The sequence below is a fragment of the Eleutherodactylus coqui genome, chromosome 1 (assembly GCF_035609145.1).
Source record: "Eleutherodactylus coqui strain aEleCoq1 chromosome 1, aEleCoq1.hap1, whole genome shotgun sequence".
NCBI classification, from domain to species: domain Eukaryota; kingdom Metazoa; phylum Chordata; class Amphibia; order Anura; family Eleutherodactylidae; genus Eleutherodactylus; species Eleutherodactylus coqui.
Window position 1 is genome coordinate 503,405,891 of NC_089837.1, and position 23,766 is coordinate 503,429,656.

General features: G+C 50.7%; 1 protein-coding gene across 1 annotated transcript in view; it reads left to right on the plus strand.

The window, feature by feature from the left end:
• Nucleotides 1–23,766, plus strand: part of LOC136614094 (prestalk protein-like) — an 85,738-nt gene that overhangs the window by 28,074 nt on the left and 33,898 nt on the right. The window contains exons 2-3 of the mRNA XM_066594098.1: nt 13,019–13,135; nt 18,863–18,985. Of these exons, the coding sequence (XP_066450195.1) occupies nt 13,019–13,135; nt 18,863–18,985 (240 nt within the window). The remainder of the gene's footprint in view (nt 1–13,018; nt 13,136–18,862; nt 18,986–23,766) is intronic.

Consider the following 23,766-nt stretch of genomic DNA (forward strand, 5'->3'; position numbering starts at 1 on the left):
ATGAGCTGTCACTGCTCTGGAGCGGCCATTCTGTACCTTCCTCTGTTAGAGGAAGGTGCAGAAACTGGAGCTGCCGTCCGGAGAAGCCGCCCAGCTGTCCTGCCGTCCAGGTAAGTGATGGGCCGGGGGGGGGGGGGCTGTCGTCGCTGTGATGCGCCGGGGGGGGGGGCTGCCGCTGCGATGGGGGGTCTGTCGCTAGGCCGGGGGGGGGGGCTGTCGCTGCGATGGGGGGGCTGTCGCTAGGCCGGAGGGGCTGTCGCTGCGATGGGGGGGTCTGTCGCTAGGCCGGGGGGGTCTGTCGCTAGGCCGGGGGGGGGGGCTGTCGCTGCGATGGGGGGGCTGTCGCTGCGATGGGGGGGTCTGTCGCTAGGCCGGGGGGGGGCTGTCGCTGCGATGGGGGGGCTGTCACTAGGCCGGGGGGGGCTGTCGCTGCGATGGGGGGGCTGTCGCTAGGCCGGGGGGAACTAGCGCTGGGCCAGGGGGGTAAGTGATGGGTCGGGGGTGATGTTCACTGACAGGTGAAGGCCCCGGAGCCTAGCGCTGGGCTCCGGGGCCTTCACCTGGGCTGAGGGTCTAGCGCTGGGGAGCCGGGAGCGTAGCGCTGGGGAGCCGGGGGCTAGCGCCGGTTACCTGCTGCCTGGCGGTGGGTGACTGGTCGGCGGCTGCGGGGCGTCTGGTCGGCGGCTGCGCGGCGTCTGGTCGGCGGCTGCAGGGCGTCCGGTTGCCATGGAGACACAGCTGGCAGCGTCTCGGGAGCGCGCACGTCGGGCTGCAGCGAGCGACGGGGAAAGAGCCGGCGGCCATCTTGGGGAAACTTTTATAAGTTGCTGAAACGCTGGAACGGTAAGTACAAACCAGCTAGGAAAGTCATTTACAGGGGTAATTAGTAATGTATGTTTAATTAGGGGGATTGGGCAAAAAAAAAAAATCACTGCTTCCTCGAGACATCTCCTTTAAGAATGTGGAGTCCAGTGTTTCACCAGTGGCAGTGTAGTAAAATGTAGATGCATTGTAGGAACTTTTAACTATCTACATACAATAGCCTTTTCAGCACTGCTACATCTGCACAAGCAATTAGAGAGGACACAGAACTGATACAGCAAAAAACATTACATGCCATATAACAAATGCAATGACAATGCCAGTTAAAACACATATATATGTACTTGTACACACATATGACTCTGCTCTATCAGTTATTCCAAGTTACTAATTCCAACCCTACCAACCTTACCATACAGAACAAGGCTTCGCCAATGAAGGTTACTAAGAGAAGTCAGTTTTTAAAAGATGATCGGTCTCTTACTTCTGCCGTACCAAACAGTAGGTCCCCTACCTTACAATTTGAATTCCCACCTGTTCGTCTATGATTTCCGTGCCTCTGACGGTTCCTATACGTCGCAGTTACAGTCTGAATCTTTGGGAGTGTGTTTTCCCGCTATGAAGCCAATATCTCCTTGGCACCCAAGTGGATCTTCACTCTCAGTCAATAAGTCTTAAAACCTATGAGATAGCAGGAGGTGAAATCACCCTCTTCTGACCCTCCAAATTCCGGATGATCCCCCAGAAATGTTGTAGAGTCCAATGACACCAGGCTGTTTCTTCAGGAGGCATAGACACTAGAGATGAGCGAGCACCAAAATGCTCGGGTGCTCGTTACTCGGGACGAAATTATCGCGATGCTCGAGGGTTCGTTTCGAGTAACGAACCCCATTGAAGTCAATGGGCGACTCGAGCATTTTTGTATTTCGCCGATGCTCGCTAAGGTTTTCATGTGTGAAAATCTGGGCAATTCAAGAAAGTGATGGGAACGACACAGCAACGGATAGGGCAGGCGAGGGGCTACATGTTGGGCTGCATCTCAAGTTCACAGGTCCCACTATTAAGCCACAATACCGGCAAGAGTGGGCCCCCCCCCCCCACCTACCAACAACTTTTACTTCTGAAAAGCCCTCATTAGCAATGCATACCTTAGCTAAGCACCACACTACCTCCAACAAAGCACAATCACTGCCTGCATGACACTCCGCTGCCACTTCTCCTGGGTTACATGCTGCCCAACCCCCCCACACGACCCAGTGTCCACAGCGCACACCAAATTGTCCCTGCGCAGCCTTCAGCTGCCCTCATGCCACGCCACACTCATGTCTATTTATAAGTGCGTCTGCCATGAGGAGGAACCGCAGGCACACACTGCAGAGGGTTGGCATGGCTAGGCAGCAACCCTCTTTAAAAGGGGTGGGGTGATAGCCCACAATGCTGTACAGAAGCAATGAGAAATATAATCCTGTGCCACCGCCATCAGGAGCTGCACACGTGGGCATAGCAATGGGGAACCTACGTGCCACACACTATTCATTCTGTCAAGGTGTCTGCACGCCCCAGTCAGACCGGGCTTTTTAATTCATAGACACAGGCAGGTACAACTCCCTATTGTGAAGTCCCTGTGGACCCACAGCATGGGTGGCTCCCTGGAACCCACCGGCGGTACACAGAAATATCCCATTGCATTGCCCAACACAGCTGAGGTAGTAATGTCGTGCTTAATGCAGGTGGGCTTCGGCCCACACTGCATGCCCCAGTCAGACTGGGGTTCTTTACAAGTGGAAACAGATGCATTTATAATTCCCTGTGGACCCACAGCATGGGTGGGTGCCAGGAAGCCACCGGCGGTACATAGAAATATCCCATTGCATTGCCCAACACATTTGAGGTAGTAATGTTGTGCTTAATGCAGGTGGGCTTCGGCCCACACTGCATGCCCCAGTCTGACTGGGGTTCTTTACAAGTGGAAACAGATGCATTTATAATTCCCTGTGGACCCACAGCATGGGTGGGTGCCAGGAAGCCACCGGCGGTACATAGAAATATCCCATTGCATTGCCCAACACAGCTGAGGTAGTAATGTCGTGCTTAATGCAGGTGGGCTTCGGCCCACACTGCATTCCCCAGTCTGACTGGGGTTCTTTACAAGTGGAATCAGATGGATTTATAATTCCCTGTGGACCCACAGCATGGGTGGGTGCCAGAAAGCCACCGGCGGTACACAGAAATATCACATTGCATTGCCCAACACAGCGGATGTAACGTCAGCTGTAATGCAGGTGGGCTAAAAATTCATTTGATTACACTGTAGGCGAGGGCCCACAAATTGCTGTATCAACAGTACTAATATACATCAAAAAAATTGGCCATGGCCAACCAAGAGGGCAGGTGAAACCCATTAATCGCTTTGGTTAATGTGGCTTAAGTGGTAACTAGGCCACGAGGCAGCCCAGTTTAACTAAAAATTGGTTCAAGTTAAAGTTTCAACGCTTTTAAGAGCATTGAAACATATAAAAATTGTTTAGAAAAATTATGAGTGAGCCTTGTGGCCCTAAGAAAAATTGCCCGTTCAGCGTGATTACGTGAGGTTTCAGGAGGAGGAGCAGGAGGAGGAGGAGGAATATTAGACACAGATTGATGAAGCAGAAATGTCCCCGTTTTGGATGGTGAGAGAGAACGTAGCTTCCATCCGCGGGTGCAGCCTACGTATTGCTTACGCATCGCTGCTGTGCGCTGGTGGAGAAGAGAAGTCTGGGGAAATCCAGGCTTTGTTCATCTTGATGAGTGTTAGCCTGTCGGCACTGTCGGTTGACAGGCGGGTACGCTTATCTGTGATGATTCCCCCAGCCACACTAAACACCCTTTCCGACAAGACGCTAGCCGCAGGACAAGCAAGCACCTCCAGGGCATACAGCGCTAGTTCAGGCCACGTGTCCAGCTTCGACACCCAGTAGTTGTAGGGGGCAGAGGCGTCACCGAGGATGGTCGTGCGATTGGCTACGTACTCCCTCACCATCCTTTTACAGTGCTCCCGCCGACTCAGCCTTGACTGGGGAACGGTGACACAGTCTTGCTGGGGAGCCATAAAGCTGGCCAGGCCCTTAATGACTGTTGCACTGCCTGGGCTGTACATGCTGCTCGATCTCCGCACCTCCCCTGTTACCTGGCCCTCAGAACTGCGCCTTCTGCCACTACCGCTGTCGGATGGGAATTTTACCATCAGCTTGTCCGCCAGGGTCCTGTCGTATAGCAACACTCTCGAACCCCTTTCCTCTTCGGGAATGAGAGTGGGAAGGTTCTCCTTATAGCGTGGGTCGAGCAGTGTGTACACCGAGTAATCCGTAGTGGCCAGAATGCGTTGAATGCGAGGGTCACGAGAAAGGCATCCTAACATGAAGTCAGCCATGTGTGCCAGGGTACCTGTACGCAACACATGGCTGTCCGCACTAGGAAGATCACTTTCAGGATCCTCCTCCTCCTCCTCCTCAGGCCATACACGCTGAAATGATGACAGGCAAGAAGCATGGGTACCGTCAGCAGTGGGCCAAGCTGTCTCTTCCCCCTCCTCCTCCTCCTCATGCTCCTCCTCCTCCTCCTGAACGCGCTGAGATATAGACAGGAGGGTGCTCTGACTATCCAGCGACATACTGTCTTCCCCCGACTCTGTTTCCGAGCGCAAAGCGGCTGCCTTTATGGTTTGCAGGGAACTTCTCAAGATGCATATTAGAGGAATGGTGACGCTAATGATTGCAGCATCGCCGCTCACCACCTGGGTAGACTGCTCAAAGTTTCGAAGGACCTGGCAGATGTCTGCCAACCAGGCCCACTCTTCTGAAAAGAATTGAGGAGGCTGACTCCCACTGCGCCGCCCATGTTGGAGTTGGTATTCCACTATAGCTCTACGCTGCTCATAGAGCCTGGCCAACATGTGGAGCGTAGAGTTCTACCGTGTGGGCACGTTGCACAGCAGTCGGTGCACTGGCAGATTAAACCGATGTTGCAGGGTGCGCAGGGTGGCAGCGTCCGTGTGGGACTTGCGGAAATGTGCGCAGAGCCGGCGCACCTTTACGAGCAGGTCTGACAAGCGTGGGTAGCTTTTCAGAAAGCGCTGAACCACCAAATTAAAGACGTGGGCCAGGCATGGCACGTGCGTGAGGCTGCCGAGCTGCAGAGCCGCCACCAGGTTACGGCCGTTGTCACACACGACCATGCCCGGTTGGAGGCTCAGCGGCGCAAGCCAACGGTCGGTCTGCTCTGTCAGACCCTGCAGCAGTTCGTGGGCCGTGTGCCTCCTATCTCCTAAGCTGAGTAGTTTCAGCACGGCCTGCTGACGCTTGCCCACCGCTGTGCTGCCACGGCGCGCGACACCGACTGCTGGCGACGTCCTGCTGCTGCTGACACATCTAGATTGCGAGACAGAGGTTGAGGAGGAGGAGGAGGAGGGTGCTTTAGTGGAAGAAGCATACACCGCCGAACATACCACCACCGAGCTGGGGCCCGCAATTCTGGGGGTGGGTAGGACGTGAGCGGTCCCAGGCTCTGACTCTGTCCCAGCCTCCACTAAATTCACCCAATGTGCCGTCAGGGAGATGTAGTGGCCCTGCCCGCCTGTGCTTGTCCACGTGTCCGTAGTTAAGTGGACCTTGCCACTACCCGCATTGGTGAGGGCGCGTACAATGTTGCGGGAGACGTGGTCGTGCAGGGCTGGGACGGCACATCGGGAAAAGTAGTGGCGACTGGGAACTGAGTAGCGCAGGGCCGCCGCCGCCATCATAGCTTTGAAGGACTCCGTTTCCACAACCCTATACGGCAGCATCTCAAGGCTGATAAATTTGGCTATGTGGACGGTTAACGATTGAGCGTGCGGGTGCGTGGTGGCGTACTTGCGCTTGCGCTCCAACAGTTGCGCTAGCGACGGCTGGACTGTGCGGTGCGAGACATTGGTGGATGGGGCCGAGGACAGCGGAGGTGAGGGTGTGGGTGCAGGCCATGAGACGGTCGTGCCTGTGTCCTGAGAGGGGGGTTGGATCTCAGTGGCAGGTTGGGGCACAGGGGGAGAGGCAGCGGTGCAAACCGGAGGCGGTGAACGGCCTTCGTCCCACCTTGTGGGGTGCTTGGCCATCATATGTCTGCGCATGCTGGTGGTGGTGAGGCTGTTGGTGGTGGCTCCCCGGCTGATCTTGGCGCGACAAAGTTTGCACACCACTGTTCGTCGGTCGTCAGGCGTCTCGGTGAAAAACTGCAGAGTGGCATGGCGCGAGGGGGCGCTTTGGGAAACACTTGGTGGATTATTCGGTCTGGCCCTGCCTCTACCTCTGGCCACCGCACTGCCTCTTGCAACCTGCCCTGCTGCTGCCCGTGCCTCCCCCTCTGAAGACCTGTCCTGTGTAGGCGTTGCACACCAGGTGGGGTCAGTCACCTCATCGTCCTGCTGCTCTTCCTCCGAATCCTCTGTGCGCTCCTCCCTCGGACTTACTGCCCTTACTACTACCTCACTGCAAGACTTTAGAGCACCTCGGCCTCTGCAGGGTGGCATGGCGCGAGGGGGCGCTTTGGGAAACACTTGGTGGATTATTCGGTCTGGCCCTGCCTCTACCTCTGGCCACCGCACTGCCTCTTGCAACCTGCCCTGCTGCTGCCCGTGCCTCCCCCTCTGAAGACCTGTCCTGTGTAGGCGTTGCACACCAGGTGGGGTCAGTCACCTCATCGTCCTGCTGCTCTTCCTCCGAATCCTCTGTGCGCTCCTCCCTCGGACTTACTGCCCTTACTACTACCTCACTGCAAGACAACTGTGTCTCATCGTCATCGTCCTCCTCACCCACTGAAAGGTCTTGAGACAGTTGCCGGAAGTCCCCAGCCTCATCCCCCGGACCCTGGGAACTTTCCAATGGTTGGGCATCAGTGACGATAAACTCCTCTGGTGGGAGAGGAACCACTCCTGCCCAATCTAAGCAGGGGCCCGAGAACAGTTCCTGGGAGTGTTCCCGCTCCTGAGCAGGTGTTATTGTAGTGGAGTGAGGAGGCTGGGAGGAAGGAGGAGCAGCAGACAGAGGATTCGGATTGGCAGCAGTGGACGGCGCAGAACTGCGGGTAGACGATAGGTTGCTCGAAGCACTTTCTGCCATCCAGGACAGGACCTGCTCACACTGCTCATTTTCTAATAACCGTCTCCCGCGTGGACCCATTAATTGGGCGATGAATGTGGGGACGCCAGAAACGTGCCTCTCTCCTAATCGCGCAGCAGTCGGCTGCGACACACCTGGATCAGGAGCTCGGCCTGTGCCCACACCCTCACTTGGCCCTCCGCGTCCTCGGCCGAGTCCACGTCCTCTAGGCTTACCCCTACCCCTCAGCATGCTGTATTACCAGTGATTTGATTTCCCAGGCAGGAAATAAATTGGCGCAAGCCTGCAGGCCAAATATAATTTTTTCGCTTTTTTGCAAAGGGAAGGACCCAGTGCGTATATTCAATGAACAATACGTTTAATAACTGTGGTGTGGCCCTGAAAAAGTGTTACACAACTTTAGTGTAGCAGAGTTATTAACTCTGGCAGAGCAGGTATTTGCCAGTCAGGAAAGACAATGGCGCAAGCCTGCAGTAAACCGTAGCTGGTTGCGTCTGATTTTTGTACGTTCTCCACGCAGCACACACGTACACGGAGACCTTAGGACTGACACAGGCAGGCCAAATATAATTTTTTCGCTTTTTTGCAAAGGGAAGGCCCCACTGCGTATATTCAATGAACAATACGTTTAATAACTGTGGTGTGGCCCTGAAAAGGTGTCACACAACTTTAGTGTAGCAGAGTTATTAACTCTGGCAGAGCAGGTATTTGCCAGTCAGGAAAGACAATGGCGCAAGCCTGCAGTAAACCGTAGCTGGTTGCGTCTGATTTTTGTACGTTCTCCACGCAGCACACACGTACACGGAGACCTTAGGACTGACACAGGCAGGCCAAATATAATTTTTTTCGCTTTTTTGCAAAGGGAAGGCCCCACTGCGTATATTCAATGAACAATAACTGTGTTGTGGCCCTGCCTACACAATTCTGTCCCTGTAGTATCAATGGAGGGTGCAATGCTCTGCACAGACGATTTTTAGAAAAAAAAAAAATGCAACACTGCTAACAGCAGCCTGCACAGTACTCCACACAGTTAAATGTGGCCCTAGAAAGGACCGTTGAGGTTCTTGAAGGCTACACTCACTCCTAACACTCTCCCTGCCTAAGCACCACTTCTGTCCCTAATGCCGGGTGCAATGCTCTGCACTGCCGATTTTGAGGAAAAAAAAAAAAAAACACTGCTAGCAGCAGCCTGCACACAGGTAGATGTGGCCCTAAGAAGGACCTTTGGGGTTCTTGAAGCCTACACTAACTCCTAACGCTCTCCCTACAGCAGCTCAGGCACCAGCAGCACTGTCCCTCACTAACTCACAAGACATCTGAGGCGAGCCGCGGGAGGGGCCGACTTTTATACTCGGGTGACATCTGATCGCCCCAGCCACTCACAGCAGGGGGGTGGTATAGGGCTTGAACGTCGCAGGGGGAAGTTGTAATGCCTTCCCTGTCTTTCAATTGGCCAGAAAAGCGCGCTAACGTCTCAGAGAGGAAACTGAAAGTAACCAGAACACCGCGTGGTACTCGTTACGAGTAACGAGCATCCCGAACACCCTAATATTCGCACGAATATCAAGCTTGTACGAGTACGTTCGCTCATCTCTAATAGACACTTTATTGCATCCATATATATGTGTCCAGTTGGAATAGTTTCCAAAAGACTGAACCAAAACAGAAGGAATCCACGCAGAGACATTCTTCCATCTAAAAGCAAACTAATTGGTTACATTTCACTACAGTGTTAAACAGGCGCAGTAATTCTTTAACTATACAATTGCTGTCATCTCCTACTCTAAAATAGACATACTTCTGCCCTCCTTTTTACAACAACCCAGCTTACTTGCATTAACTCTGAGCCGCCGTAGCTCAGTCCATCAGAAGTGGCGCAGGCCGCTCAATGCCGCCAGATGGAGAATGGAGGTTGTGCTGTAAATGTCACCAGCAGCTGCAGAGTGTGAGAGAAAACAAACAGGGCGCCTCCGCTATAGGAGGCCGAGCTCCATGGTCAGGACTCTGAGGGGGCTCGGTCTCTCGTGTTAGTGTTGGGGAATCAGTCGACCAGGATGGGGAGCAGTCAGAGAGCCGAGTGGGATCACAGCAGAGAGAGGCAGAGGAGCTTGGTGAGGTCACTTCAGAGTAAAAGACGCCACCACTTCTAGTCCAGAAAATACAGTATATGTCACACACGCATGTATACATATCGCACACTGTATATACCATCTAAACACATATACCAAATAGATGTTGTTAAACAGCACTAAAATAGTATGAAAATGAAACTTTAGAGAAATGCACACGTTTCATAGCAGTCATTTACAGTGTTTAACCCTTTCCTGACATTTACCCTAATGAAAAATGTCAGATTAAAAAAAACAAACTGTGCTGTCAATAAGATCAAAGCAAGCTGCGAGAGGATGGAGTTAAAAGCTAAAAAGAAAAACCTGCAAGAGCGAATAGGCAGCGTCACACACCCTTTTTGGAAGCATTTTTGACCCTAAAAACATAACTAAAAAAGCTTGAAATTTCCTCACTTGTGTTTTTTATGACGGCTTTTTTGGGTGTCTTTTTAAGGTCACATTTTTACTTGTTTTTTTTTTTTTTTCTACAAAGAAGCCTACACGAAAAAAGACCAGAAAAATTCTTAAACCTGCAGCCTGCCATGATTGCAAAAAATGCTTCTGACCCCTAAATTAGAAATGAATGGTCACAAAACATGTAGTGTTTGTATTAAATTTCAATATTGACCTTACAACTAACAGGTACTGCTGTATCTTGTCTCCACTTGAAATACGGATGAAGATATGGGTTGGGTGACAGGGAATGGGCAGGTAACGCAGATGTGCTTCCCGCCCTTGTCAAGCCTCCCCGCCCATGTTCTGTGTTTCTCTAGCCGGCTTTGCAATCTCCAGTGGCGAGGCCGCTGGCAATTTGCCTGGTGATACAGCAGAATATCGCCCTTTCCGGAATCTGTGACTGTCCCCGGCCTAGGTATAGCATAATCTCTGTTCCCGACTCCTGTAAATCTTACTGTCCTGTCCTACTACCATAATTTCCCCTCCCGATTCCTGTCATTCATGCCACCGATCTGCCTTGTGCAGTTGTAGCTCCTGCGATGTTACTGTCCCCATTGCTCTGCGCTGTGCCATTGCGCTCCTGTGCACTCGCTGTCCTCGCCGCTGTGGTCTGGTCACTCTGCAGTGCCCCTTGAGCCTGCCCCGCTGTCACCATTGTTGGATGGATAAACGGCTCCACCGATGTAAACTGCAGGAAGATTAGCGGCACTGCGGTCCCCCACTGTGAATCTCCGCGCCGGCCTCCCTTCTCCCCTGCAATGTGTCCTGCTGCCATTCCCCACTGTCACTCTTGCTGTAACTGTCTAGCTTCCCCTGGACCAGATTACCTTCAAACTCTGGCAGAGCTGTGATCTGACATACTGCCACAGGAAGAGACACAGCCACAAACAGGTTGGGAGCTGAGGGGGGCATTATCAGGGCAGTAACAAGGCATTATCTCTCACTAGGCAGTTCTCCACCCATATTTGTGGTGGAGACAAGATACAACAGTACCCAACTGACTGCAGCAAAATGGGGCATTTGACAGCCCGTTTCACCAAAACACACTAAAAATGTGGCATTTGATATCCCGGTTGATGAAGCGACGCGCACACGCTGTACAATTATTGTAATTATTGCTGCTCTATGCAAAAAAAGTAATATTGTTCAACTGGAAGCACCCTAAAAACCGCCACTAGAGCATCCCGATAACCAGTGTCACCCCTCTATATAAACTGACATACATGGTTAGAGGTTGCCCGGCTAAATTTCATAAGATATGGGAGGGGTGGATTGAACGCCCTAACACTGCATCAAATATGTCTGATTCCTCTAGGGTACGTTAAGGTTTTTTTTTCCTTCTCTTCTTGACTTTTTAATCAAGGTGGGGTAAAGTTATGTTGTATTTTTTTATTTTAATAAAGACAAGAGGGTATTATAAGCTTTAAGGGATTGACACAAATATGATGATTCAACACTGAAATATTACTGTTGAATCTCTTTCTGCTCTTTTTGTATTGTTATGTATAAAACACCCAATAACATAAATGTGGCATTTTTCATAAAATACCATTTGTAGGATAACCCTCTCCCATGTTTTTGGTGGTGTTTTGGATGGTGTTTTCTGTCTTTTCTCAGTAGCTTTCTCTATAGAACTTCAAAAATGGCAAGTAATGCAGAAAATGACTCTAGATAAAAAAAAGCACCATAGAAACGCCTGAAACCTCAGATAGTGTTTCATGTGTTTGAGGCCTCGGTCACACGGGTGTTTTTTCCCGCGATTTGCGGATCGCATAACGGATGCGCATCCGCAAATCGCGTGACTGGGGCCGACGATATACTGAAAAAGCTGCACCTAGCAGCGTTTTCAGTGAAACCGGCCCGCACTGCCCTCTATCCTCTGCCACAGCTGTGCCACAGCTGTGGCAGAGAACGATGTTTGCCCATTGAATTCAATGGAGCCGGCAATACAGCCGGCTCCATTGAAAGCAATGGGCTGCCGGTGAGTGCGGGATGAATTTTCGGGAAGGGCTTAAAAATATAAGCTATATCTTAGCTATTCATGAATGAATAGCTAAGAGCTATGTGTGATTGGCTGAGCGCTCAGCCAATAGCTAAGCAGTAGCTGCTATTGGCTGAGCCCTCAGCCAATCTGCACAGCCCTTTCAGAAGGGGGGGATTTTTAAATCCCCGACTGCTGAAAGAGCTCAGTAGCAGTGGCAGAGAGCCAGCAGGAGGACGCGGCTGAGAGCAGGAGAGGTGAGTATAATTTATAAAAAAAAAATTTCACACTTAATGATGATTATTGGGGAAGGGCTTATATTTCAAGCCCTTCCCCGATAATCATTCCACAGGATTTGCTGAAACCATTGATTTCAATGGGATCGGCAGCAGTGCCGATCCCATTGAAAGCAATAGAATAGAATGCTGCGGACTTCTGCCACAGCTGTGGCAGCTGTGTCAGAGGATTCCTTCATCCCTGCGGTCCCCACGGGGATGAAGGAAACTCCTGCCACAGCTGTCACAGCTGTCGCTAGCCCCATTGAAACCATTTGCGATATGCCGGTTCTATACCAGCCTCTTTCTTGTGCTGCGAGATTTTTCTCGTGCTCTCGCAGCGCAAGAAAGAAAATATCACCAGTGGGTGGGAGCCCTTACAGGGGAATCATACATCTTGTGAGATGGAGGCCTAATAGCCCAAACCCTTTCAGAACGCTTGGCAATTCTCCGGGGAGTCTGATAGGTCTCCTTTTTTCCAAAGAGCCTCCTGGGTTTTCTGGTAGAGTTGGCGTCTACAGATGTAGCAAAGTTTAACTTGTCTGTAATAACTTTCTGCTACAAGTTATGTTGTTTTCAGCCATTAAAAAGCTATTGTTCTCTTATAGACACCGGCACTTGTGTCAGTTATTATATGTGGCAGCAGCAGCTTCTGTATTGTGTTGTTATGGAATGTAATGACCACTTGTCTGTTTGTATGAGTGCGAGTGCTTGGCTCCCTAGCGATTTCATAGCCCCACCCCTGGTGACATCATAGCCTTGCTCCTGGCTACGTCATAGCTTCGCTCGCTGGCGCCATTACGGCAGGTCCTAAAACACTGAGAATACAACTAAGCCACTATTATGTCAGACACAACTCAGCGGTCTTGACAGAACACACTGACCTACCTCCACCACAGAGATCCGGTAGGCTGAAGGACCTGTGGGGATGTCCCTGCTGTGTTTGTTCCAGCTGTGTTTGTCTTGTGTGGTAATCAAGCTGCTGTGTGTGTGATGTGCGACCAGAAACACTGCTGCTATAATGTCCTAATAATTACTAGTCTTCTATAAAAGGCTTCCTTCCAAGATACTTCAGCAGCATGCGGTAGAATTGACAACTGCGAATCCCAGAGATCTCCCCTAATCCTGAAAATCTTAAGGATATTCCGGGGTGACAAGTATGAATCGTCTTTACTTCCTCATGTGAAATAAATGTGAAAACTTATAAACAAATTCACTAAATATTAATTTTCTCTGTTTTACATTTAGCCCTTCGCAGATGCTTGTACGAGAAGTTCTCAATGTAGGAGCCGATGTTGCACCAGATATCAGGGCGTCGCTCTATGTGTTTCACGCGGCTCGCCAGATATCAGCTGTTACGGCCTGGTGAGTACCTGTTCCCGGTTGTTATACGGTGCGCAGAGGACAGACTAGTACGATTCCCCGTTCATGCCGGCCTTAGGCCACTCTCACACACGTGCTTTATACTGTTATTAATGCAGCGTTTTGAACGCCCCGATAATTGAGATACAACACTCCCCTTGATTTCAATGGGGCCCTTCAGACCTGCGCTCGAATACATTTTCTAAAACATGATTTTTGTGTGCTGACTGCTCTATTTTGACGCGTTTTCAAACTTTTTGGTTCAACTGGTTTTATTGAGAAATAATATGCAAATTATTATGAGCTGTTCAGCTAGAAAATTCCCCTCGCAGGGGGTGCAATAAAGAAATATCACTGTGAAAACAAAACAATTAAACAATTAACTTCCACAGGTCAGTTTATAGGAAATCTAAACTATTTCCGTCACATTTTTTTAGAAAATTAGAAAACCTTAATCTTTCAGTATTTAACCCCTTCCCGCTCCAGGACGTACTGGTACATCCTGGGAGCCTGGTACTTCCCGCAACAGGACGTAGCGGTACGTCCTGGGGATAGCGCGAGATCACATATGATCCCGCGCTATCCCGCAGCGGGAGCCGGCTGTCAGTCACAGCCGGCGTCCCGCTGCAACAGCGGGGGGACATCGGAGATGCGCCCCCCGCTGTTAACCTCTTCCCTGCCGCGATCTAAGTAGATCGCGGCAGGGAAAGAGTTCACAGAGGTAGCGCGCTCTCTCTGTGTCTCCGGCCGGCTCTCGCGATGACATCGCGAGAGCCCGGCCTGTCACTTTGCCAACAGGACGCCAGACACTGGCGTCCTGTATTGCCTATGCCTATGCTTGCTGTATAAGCGATAAGGCATGGCAGAGCAGTAGCTCTGCCATGCCTTATGACAGCGATCATAGGCACAGTGCTGCAAGTCCCTCAGAGGGACTCAAATAGTGTAAAAAAAAGAAAATAAAAATGTAAAAAAAAGGTAAAAAAAAATGTAAAAAACACCCTTTTTTTAGGATTTTTCTAATATAAGCATAAAAAAGGTTAAAAAAATTTAAAACTCCACATATTGGGTATTGACGCGTCTGTAACGACGTGTACAAAAAGTTGAACACTTTTTTTTATTTTGTACGGCCAAAAGCTAAGCAAAAAACGCTAAAAAGCAGAGGCAAAAGGCTAATTTTTAGCATTTTGCCTCCCAAAAAATGCAATAAAAGTGATCAAAAAAGCCATACATTCCCCAAAATGGAACCAGCATAAACTACAGCTCGTCTCGCAAAAAATAAGCCCTTATAGAGCTCCATACATAGAAAAATAAAAAAGTTACAGGACTTTGAATGCAGCTATAGATAGAAAAAAAGATTTTAAAAAAAAGGGGTTTTATTGCAAAAAAAGTGTAAAAACCTAAAAAAAATATAAGAATTTTGGTGTCGTTGTAACTGTACCGACCCGCAGAAAAAAAATTAGTGTGTCATGTATGCTGGACGATTAACGCTGTAAAAAAAAAATCTATGGCAGAATTGATGCGTTTTCTCTCCCTGTTATCATAAGAAAATAATAAAAGTTTTACGATATAGTCTATGTACCCAAAAGTGGCACCGATAAAAACTGCAGCTCGCCACGCAAAAAACAAGCCCTTATACGACCGCGTCTACAGAAAAATAAAAAAGTTATGGCTTTTGAAAAATGGAGATGGAAAAATACCAAAAATGGCTTGGTCCTCAACGCCAAAATAGGCCATGTCATTAAGGGGTTAAACAAAGTCTGTTCATACATATCTTGTTTCAGAGGTTCTGGTTGCGTTGCAGTGGAACTGGCTTATTTCAGCGTGGTCTTTTGACTTTTGTCCAGGTGCAGGTTGGCCGTTGAGGGCTAGGCGGTGGGTTACTGCCAGGATCGTAGGGAATTCCTTCCTCTTCTAGCATGCATTTCCCTTCCTCCAGGATGATGCGAACAGATAGTGCAAACGGGAAGTTCCATCTATACTTTATGTTCACCTGTTGTAGTGCTGAGGTGATGGGTTTCAGGATCTTCCTTTTTGCAAGGGTAGAGGAAGCAATGTCGGCGTACAGCTGGATCGAAGGTGGAACGCCTGGAAGCGAGGGTGCGTTGCGAGCGGCGGATGGGATTTGGTCCTTCATCTCGGAGTACTGGAGCTTCAAGATAATGTCTCTTGGGAGGTCAGAGTTGGCAGGCTTAGTAAGGAAATGATGAATTCTGTCCATATGGAGGGTTTCCTTGTCAGACGGCGGAGGAAGTGCAGAGAAGAGGTTGGTGGCCACTTCTTTTAAGTTAGTGATGCTCTCGGGGACGCCTCGAATCCTTAAATTTGAACTTCTGCTCCTGTTTTCGAGGTCTTCACATTTCAGCTCAAAAGCTTCAACCCTTGTTGATTGTTCATACCATTTGGCTTGCTCTTGGTCCAATGCATCGATTATCTCATCCATTTTTTGTTCAAGGTCATTTGTACGATGGCCTAGGTCAGAGATTTGCTTAGAGATATCATGAAATGCTGATTGCAGCTCGCCCTGAAACATTTTTTTTTTATGTGGTTAAAGAGCGTTGAGTCTGCAGTGAAGAGGTCTGTAATTTGGGTGTTTTTCACTGGTTCACTAGCTTGGAATCAGAGTTTTGAGGAAATAGGCTGAGATCATAAGAACATTTCTGGAAGGGTACTTTCAGCTGACATTGTAAGCAATTTTTTCTGTTCGCTGTTTTTGTCATTCTGAAGCCATAACCTGGAGGGAATAGCTTGGGGAGTGATGATTGAAATATTCCAGTCAGCTGTCTAGGACAGAGTCAGGGCACAGCTCAAGGGAGGATGGCAGTAATCCCAAAGGCCATGTATGAGCTCATCCCACGGGGTGATGGAGGGGCTCAGGCCAATTACAGCATGGTTTCCTCTATTATTTACAAGATTTTTACTTGTTGCTTTACTGAGTGATGAGCGGAGGCGGGAGCCTGATATGTCCATGGTGGTTATTGGATTATTTTTCTGGAGAGTAAGGGAGGGGGGGTCCCACTGCTTTTTCAGGTGGCAGTCCTGCACTGATTTATTTATTTATGTCCTCTCCTGTACATGTTCGTGTGTGTTGCCGATGATGGGGGTCTATTCTTGCAGGCCACTTCAGTCTAGCAAGAGTATATTGTAAGATGTTGTTCCCTTAGTTGGCCACTAGGTGGTAGCAGAGAACAACAAAGTCCTGCCAGCTGAAGACCGGGTTTCTATTTCTCCCCTCACTATTAAGGGGAGGCCAGACAGCTTCACCCCTCTGGGCTATGGGTGTTGTATACTTAGGCGCACTTCACTGAGGACTGCCCACCTTCCCTAGTTCCTCTCCCTGCTACTTCCTTTCACTTTTTGTGCCCTCTCTATACCCCCTGCAGCTGCAGGGGTACAACAGGAGGGATGCTGTCCCCCGGCTCAAGATTGCGGCCGCCTGACGGGGAGGGGGTGGGGAGTGTCTGATCGCCCCACGGTCAGACTCTTCCTGGGGATGCAGCGATTTAAGGAAAGCTGGTCCCGCTGCAGCAGGGGGCTCACACTAGATGGTGTCTGCTCGGCTGGTGATGATCATCTTAGCTTCCTGGCGTACAGGGTTGTCCAGGAGGATGCAGTGAGCTGCACAGGGGGCCCGCGGTGGCCGAGGGCTCACAGGGCAGAAGCTGTCGGATGGAGCTGCCGCTGGCGGCAGTGTCACCCGGCCATGAGGAGCTAGGAGCAGGCTGCAGCATCAGCAATCTAGGAGCCTCTAGCTGGTCCCCACTCTGGACCACCTGATGAGGAAGGCTTAGGCTGGGTTCTCCTCGGGTGTTAGCACCCGGTGCTCGCCCTTGCGGGGATGTTCGGGCCTTGCGGGCGCAGTCGATCTCCGATCTGTTTGGTCTCTAAATGTTCCCCTAAGGCCTCATGCCCACGGCCAGGTCAGATCTCGCTGCGAGATTCATGCAGTAGGAGGCGACTCATGCCCTGGCATTGACCTCAAACTCACTCGTCCGGCATCTTCTCCTCCGCTCTGCAGAGCGGAGCCGGCGCATCATCAGTGACATTTTTGTGTGGGCTTCTGCGAGGCCCGCACAGAAACAGAACATGCCTCCATTTGTTTACCGCACGGATTTTCATGCGGTCAAATCGGGGCAGTGAGCATAGGATGGCATTAAACTAATGCCATCCTATGTACAGCGTGCCATGGCGAGATTTCAGTGGGAAAAAATGCTGCAGAATTTCTGTCCATGGGCATTGGGCCTAACGCTGGAGGGTAAGATGCAGGGCTTTGGGAGCCTGGCTCAGGTCCAGCAGAGGCAGGATGCTGATAGATCTTGTAAGGCAGGGACAGAGCTCTTGGAAGCCCAACTGTTCACCATTCAGACTAGGCCACGCCCCCGTTCGTTTTCACAATTTTTAGCATACCTCATCAGCCTCACAATGGTGGGGTGCATTCAGAGATCATGGTAAAATATCCAATGCCGTGTGTGAGAGTGACCTTAAACTGTCAGATTGGTGCCATATTTTCCTGATGCGACTCTGACAATCTAACCCACGAAAGATCTCTGAGACTGAGCTCTAGAATTCTGCTGCAGATTCTTGTGTGCATTCGCACGTGGATGTAACCTCTGTTACGGGACAGATCCATGTGCCGCCGCCTGACGTGGTTTCATCATCAAGAAATGACGGGTCAATTATTTTTCCCGCAGTGCAGACTTGAAAATTTGCACAAGGAAACATCTGAATGATCCGCCTCCTGACTGTCTGTTTAACAACTAGTTAAATTGTCCATAGAATGTAAATCCAGGAGCGTCTTATCTTATAACCCTACAGCTGTTCCTCCTTTACTCCTCCTGGAACTGTATGATAAATACATCCTCGGTGCTGATACACATAGCAGTAGTGCGCCGCTCTTTACTGCTAATCATGTTTTGGGACGCACGGGTTCCACAGATAACCTTTACCGCCTTGTGTTTTATCTGTATGAGCCTCACCGACAAACTGAATTAAACAACTGATACAAATTGAGGTAAAACAGCGTGCGGCGGGAGATGTAGCATCAGACGGGACATTCTCGGACCCTGAACCTCCAGCCTCACGCTGCGTCTATTTACAGATAATTTACTGAAAAGGAATGAAATCCATAAAGATCCTGGTGTCAGTGATTATACACTTCCATTATAGGAATCCCTACTGCTCCCCACAGAAGTAACTACTGGATGACAAGAATTCTCCCCCCTTCTCTGTCTTGGAGATGATACTCCAGCCGGGGATCAGCTGATGCCTTCACTTAATGATAGGTTTATGCCCAAACATGGAATGAAAAAGACACACTTCTACTGCACCTCCGGGCACACAGCACCGCTTACTGAGGGCCTCTGCCTCACTCATCATGATGTACTGGTGTTTCTATGGGATCTGCCTGCAGGGGCGCCACTGATCTCCAAAGGGAGGGCAGGATTATGTGCAAACAAGGTCAGCAGGGCATCAGCATGTCCCTGGCTACCTGCCATACATCCATCGGTCCGGGGGAGAGGAATATTTTTGTATAGGGTCCCTTCCGAGAGACTTCAGTGACGTACGGCAGATTTGACAACTATTCCGGTAATCAGGTCTCCCTTCTGCCTGGGAGTCTCCCGGATGTTACTGGAGAGTTGGCAAGTCTGTAACAGTCTTTACTTCCTCCTGTGATGTAAATGTGACGCCTTAGAAACAAATTCACTAATCATTTATTTCCTCTTTTACATTAAGGACATCGGAGATGAATGTTCTAACAACAGTGAATGTAAAAGCGGGTGTTGTGGAATTCGGATTCAGGATTCCATAGCCAAATGTATACCAAAAAGAGGACCGAATACGAAATGCATCGGCCCGGTGAGTACCTGCGTGCCGCTGCTGTCCTGGTTTCTCCTCCGCATACAGTACAAGGTCTCATTCGCACGGTCTATAATCCGTCAGATCCGGGTCAGATTTATCCACGTAGATCTGACAGTTTAACCCTCGGTGGAATATTGCGGCTGAGCTTTGGGGTTCTGTAATCTTTTTGCATACAGATGGAATTATCTCCTGGCGGTGGGACAAATCCGTATGCGCCAGCAGATCTCGTCTCTGCGGTAATTGTCAGGACAATTATTTTTGCCGCATTACGGATTTGATGATCTGCATGAAGAAAAATCTACTATATGAGCTACAGCACAGATCTGCGGAGCAGCGATAGAACACTAAAATGACGCATTTCACTGCAAAATTGGGTGCGGAATCTGTGCTCAATTCAGTGGCAAAATTCTGCCATGAGAAGGAGACCCGAGAGCCGTCCGTCCGTCTGCAGACAGATCTAAGTAACTATTTGTATTGGCCATAAAATAATAATCCGGGAGGATCGTAGATGATGATGATCCTCTATTACTCCTCCAGGAAGTGGATGAATAAGTACACACTCTGGGTACTTGTACACATAACAATGGTGTATGACGCTTTTTTTGCTGCATTTTCAATGCAGTTTTTGGGCACACGGGTATCACAGATAAAACAACTTATAACCGCGTGTTTCATCTGTACAAGCAATAAGCCTTAGTGTTAGCCAGTAGAGATGAGCGAACGTACTCGTCCGAGCTTGATATTCGTGCGAATATTAGGGTGTTCGGGATGCTCGTTACTCGTAACGAGTACCACGCGGTGTTCTGGTTACTTTCAGTTTCCTCTCTGAGACGTTAGCGCGCTTTTTTGGCCAATTGAAAGACAGGGAAGGCATTACAACTTCCCCCTGTGACGTTCAAGCCGTATACCACCCCCCTGCTGTGAGTGGCTGGGGAGATCTGATGTCACCCGAGTATAAAAATCGGCCCCTCCCGCGGCTCGGCTCAGATGCCTTGTGAGTTAGCTGAGGGACAGTGCTGCTGGTACCGGAGCTGCTGTAGGGAGAGCGTTAGGAGTCAGTGTAGGCTTCAAGAACCCCAACGGCCCTTCTCAGGGCCACATCTAATAGTGTGCAGTACTGTGTTAGCACTGTATTTTTTTTTTTTTTTTCAAAATTGGATCTGCAGAGCATTGCGCCCTGCAATAGGGACAGAAGTGGGGGTTAGGCAGGGAGAGTGTTAGCAGTGAGTGTAGGCTTCAAGAACCCCAACGGTCCTTTCTAGGGCCACATCTATCCGTGTGCAGTACTGTCCAGGCTGCTGTTAGCAGTGTTGCATTTTATTTATTTTTTCTCAAAACTGGCTGTGCAGACCATTGCACCCGGCATTAATACTACAGGGATAGAATTGTGTAGGCAGGGCCAGAAGACATACATTATTCATTGAATAGACGCAGTGTGGCTTTTCCTTTGAAAAACAAGGGAAAAAAATCTATTTCGCCTGCCTGTGACAGTCCTCAGGGCTCTGGGTACGTGTGTGCTGCGTGCAGAACATTAAAAAAAATCAGACGCAGCCAGCTACGTTTTACTGCAGGCTTGCACCAATTTCTTTCCTGCATGGGAAATCCCTGATCTGCTGGAGCGAATAACTTTGCATCACTGCAGTTCTGTGACACATTTGCAGGGCCACAACACAGTTATTAAACTTAGTAGTATTCATTGAATACACGCAGTGTGGCTTGTCCTTTGAAAAACACGGGAAAAAATTCTATTTTGGCTGCAGGCTTGCGCCACTTTCTTTCCTGCCTGGGAAATCAAATCACTGGTAATACACCATGCTGAGGGGTAGGGGTAGGCCTATAGGACGTGGACGCGGGTGAGGACGCGGAGGCCCAAGTCAGGGTGTGGGCACAGGCCGAGCCAGTGCGGTGGCCAGGGGTAGAGGCAGGGCCTGACCGAATAATCCACCAACTGTTTCCCAAAGCGCCCCCTCGCGCCATGCCACCCTGCACAGGTCAAGGTGCTCTATGGTGTGGCAGTTTTTCACAGAGACGCCTGACGACCGACGAACAGTGGTGTGCAACCTTTGTCGCGCCAAGATCAGCTGGGGAGGCACCACCAACAGCATGCGCAGGCATATGATGGCCAAGCACCCCACAAGGTGGGACGATGCCCGTTCACCGCCTCCGGTTTGCACCGCTGCCTCTCCCCCTGTGCCCCAACCTGCCACTGAGATCCAACCCCCCTCTGAGGACACAGGCACTACCGTCTCCTGGCCTGCACCCACACCCTGACCTCCGCTGTCCTCGGCCCCATCCAGCAATGTCTCTCAGCGTAGCGTCCAGACGTCGCTAGCGCCACAGTTTGAGGGCAAGCGCAAGTACGACGCCAGGCACCCGCACGCCCAAGCGTTAAACGTGCACATTGCAAAATTGATCAGCCTAGAGATGCTGCCGTATAGGCTTGTGGAAACGGAGGCTTTCAAAAGCATGATGGCGGCGGCTGCCCCGCGCTACTCAGTTCCCAGTCGCCACTACTTTTCCCGATGTGCCGTCCCAGGCCTGCACGACCACGTCTCCCGCAACATTGTACGCGCCCTCACCAACGCGGTTACTGCCAAGGTCCACTTAACAACAGACACGTGGACAAGCACAGGCGGGCAGGGCCACTATATCTCCCTGACGGCACATTGGGTGAATTTAGTGGAGGCTGGGACAGAGTCAGAGCCTGGGACCGCTCACGTCCTACCCACCCCCCGAATTGCGTGCCCCAGCTCGGTGGTGGTATCTGCGGGGGTGTATGCTTCCTCCACTAAACCACCCTCCTCCTCCTCCTCCTACGCAACCTCTGTCTCGCAATCAAGATGTGTCAGCAGCAGCACGTCGCCAGCAGTCGGTGTCACGCGGCGTGGCAGCACAGCGGTGGGAAAGCGTCAGCAGGCCGTGCCGAAACTACTCAGCTTAGGAGAGAAGAGGCCCACGGCCCACGAACTGCTGCAGGGTCTGACAGAGCAGACCGACCGCTGGCTTGCGCCGCTGAGCCTCCAACCAGGCATGGTCGTGTGTGACAACGGCCGTAAGCTGGTGGTGGCTCTGCAGCTCGGCAGCCTCACGCACGTGCCATGCCTGGCCCATGTCTTTAATTTGGTGGTTCAGCGCTTTCTGAAAAGCTACCCCCACTTATCATACCTTCTCGGAAAGGTGCGCCAGCTCTGTGCACATTTCCGCAAATCCCACACGCACGCTGCCACCCTGCGCACCCTGCAACATCGGTTTAATCTGCCAGTGCACCGGCTGCTGTGCGACGTGCCCACACGGTGGAACTCTACGCTCCACATGTTGGCCAGGCTCTATGAGCAGCGTAGAGCTATAGTGGAATACCAACTCCAACTTGCGCGGCGCAGTGTGAGTCAGCCTCCTCAATTATTTACAGAAGAGTGGCCCTGGTTGGCAGCCATCTGCCAGGTCCTTGGAAAATTTGAGGAGTCTACCCTGGTGGTGAGCGGCGATGCTGCAATCATTAGCGTCACCATTCCTCTGCTATGCATCTTGAGAAGTTCCCTGCAAAGCATAAAGGCAGACGCTTTGCGCTCGGAAACAGAGCCGGGGGAAGACAGTATGTCGCTGGATAGTCAGAGCACCCTCCTGTCTATATCTCAGCGCGTTCAGGAGGAGGAGGAGGAGGAGCAGCATGAGGAGGAGGGGGAAGAGACAGCTTGGCCCACTGATGACGGTACCCATGCTGCTTGCCTGTTATCCTTTCAGCGTGTATGGCCTGAGGAGGAGGAAGAGGTGGAGGAGGAGGATCCTGAAAGTGATCTTCCTAGTGAAGACAGCCATGTGTTGCGTACAGGTACCCTGGCACACATGGCTGACTTCATGTTAGGATGCCTTTCTCGTGACCCTCGCGTTACACGCATTCTGGCCACTACGGATTATTGGGTCTACACACTGCTCGACCCACGGTATAAGGAGAGCCTTTGCACTCTCATTCCCAAAGAGGAAAGGGGTTCGAGAATGATGCTATACCACAGGACGCTGGTGGAAAAACTGATGGTAAAATTCCAGCCGACAGCGCTAGTGGCAGAAGGCGCAGTTCCGAGGGCCAGGTAGCAGGGGAGGCGCAGAGATCATGCAGCATGTACAGCGCAGGCAGGGGAACATTCTCCAAGGCCTTTGCCAGCTTTATGGCTCCCCAGCAAGACTGTGTCACCGCTCCCCAGTCAAGGCTGAGTCGGTGGGAGCACTGTAAAAGGATGGTGAGGGAGTACGTAGCCGATCGCACAACCATCCTCCGTGACGCCTCTGCCACCTACAACTACTGGGTGTCGAAGCTGGACACGTGGCCTGAACTCGCGCTGTATGCCCTGGAGGTGCTTGCTTGTCCTGCGGCTAGCGTCTTGTCAGAGAGTGTGTTTAGTGTGGCTGGGGGAATCATCACGGATAAGCGTACCCACCTGTCAACCGACAGTGCCGACAGGCTTACACTCATCAAGATGAACAAAGCCTGGATTTCCCCAGACTTCTCTTCTCCACCAGCGGACAGCAGCGATACCTAAGCAATACGTATTATGCACCCACGGATGGAAGCATCGTTCTCTCTCACCATCCAAAACGGGGACATTTCTGCTTCATCAATCTGTGTCTAATATTCCTCCTCCTCCTCCTCCTGCTCCTCCTCCTGAAACCTCACGTAATCACGCCGAACGGGCAATTTTTCTTAGGGCCACAAGGCTCACTCATATAATTTTTCTAAACAATTTTTATACGTTTCAATGCTCTTAAAAGTGTTGAAACTTTAA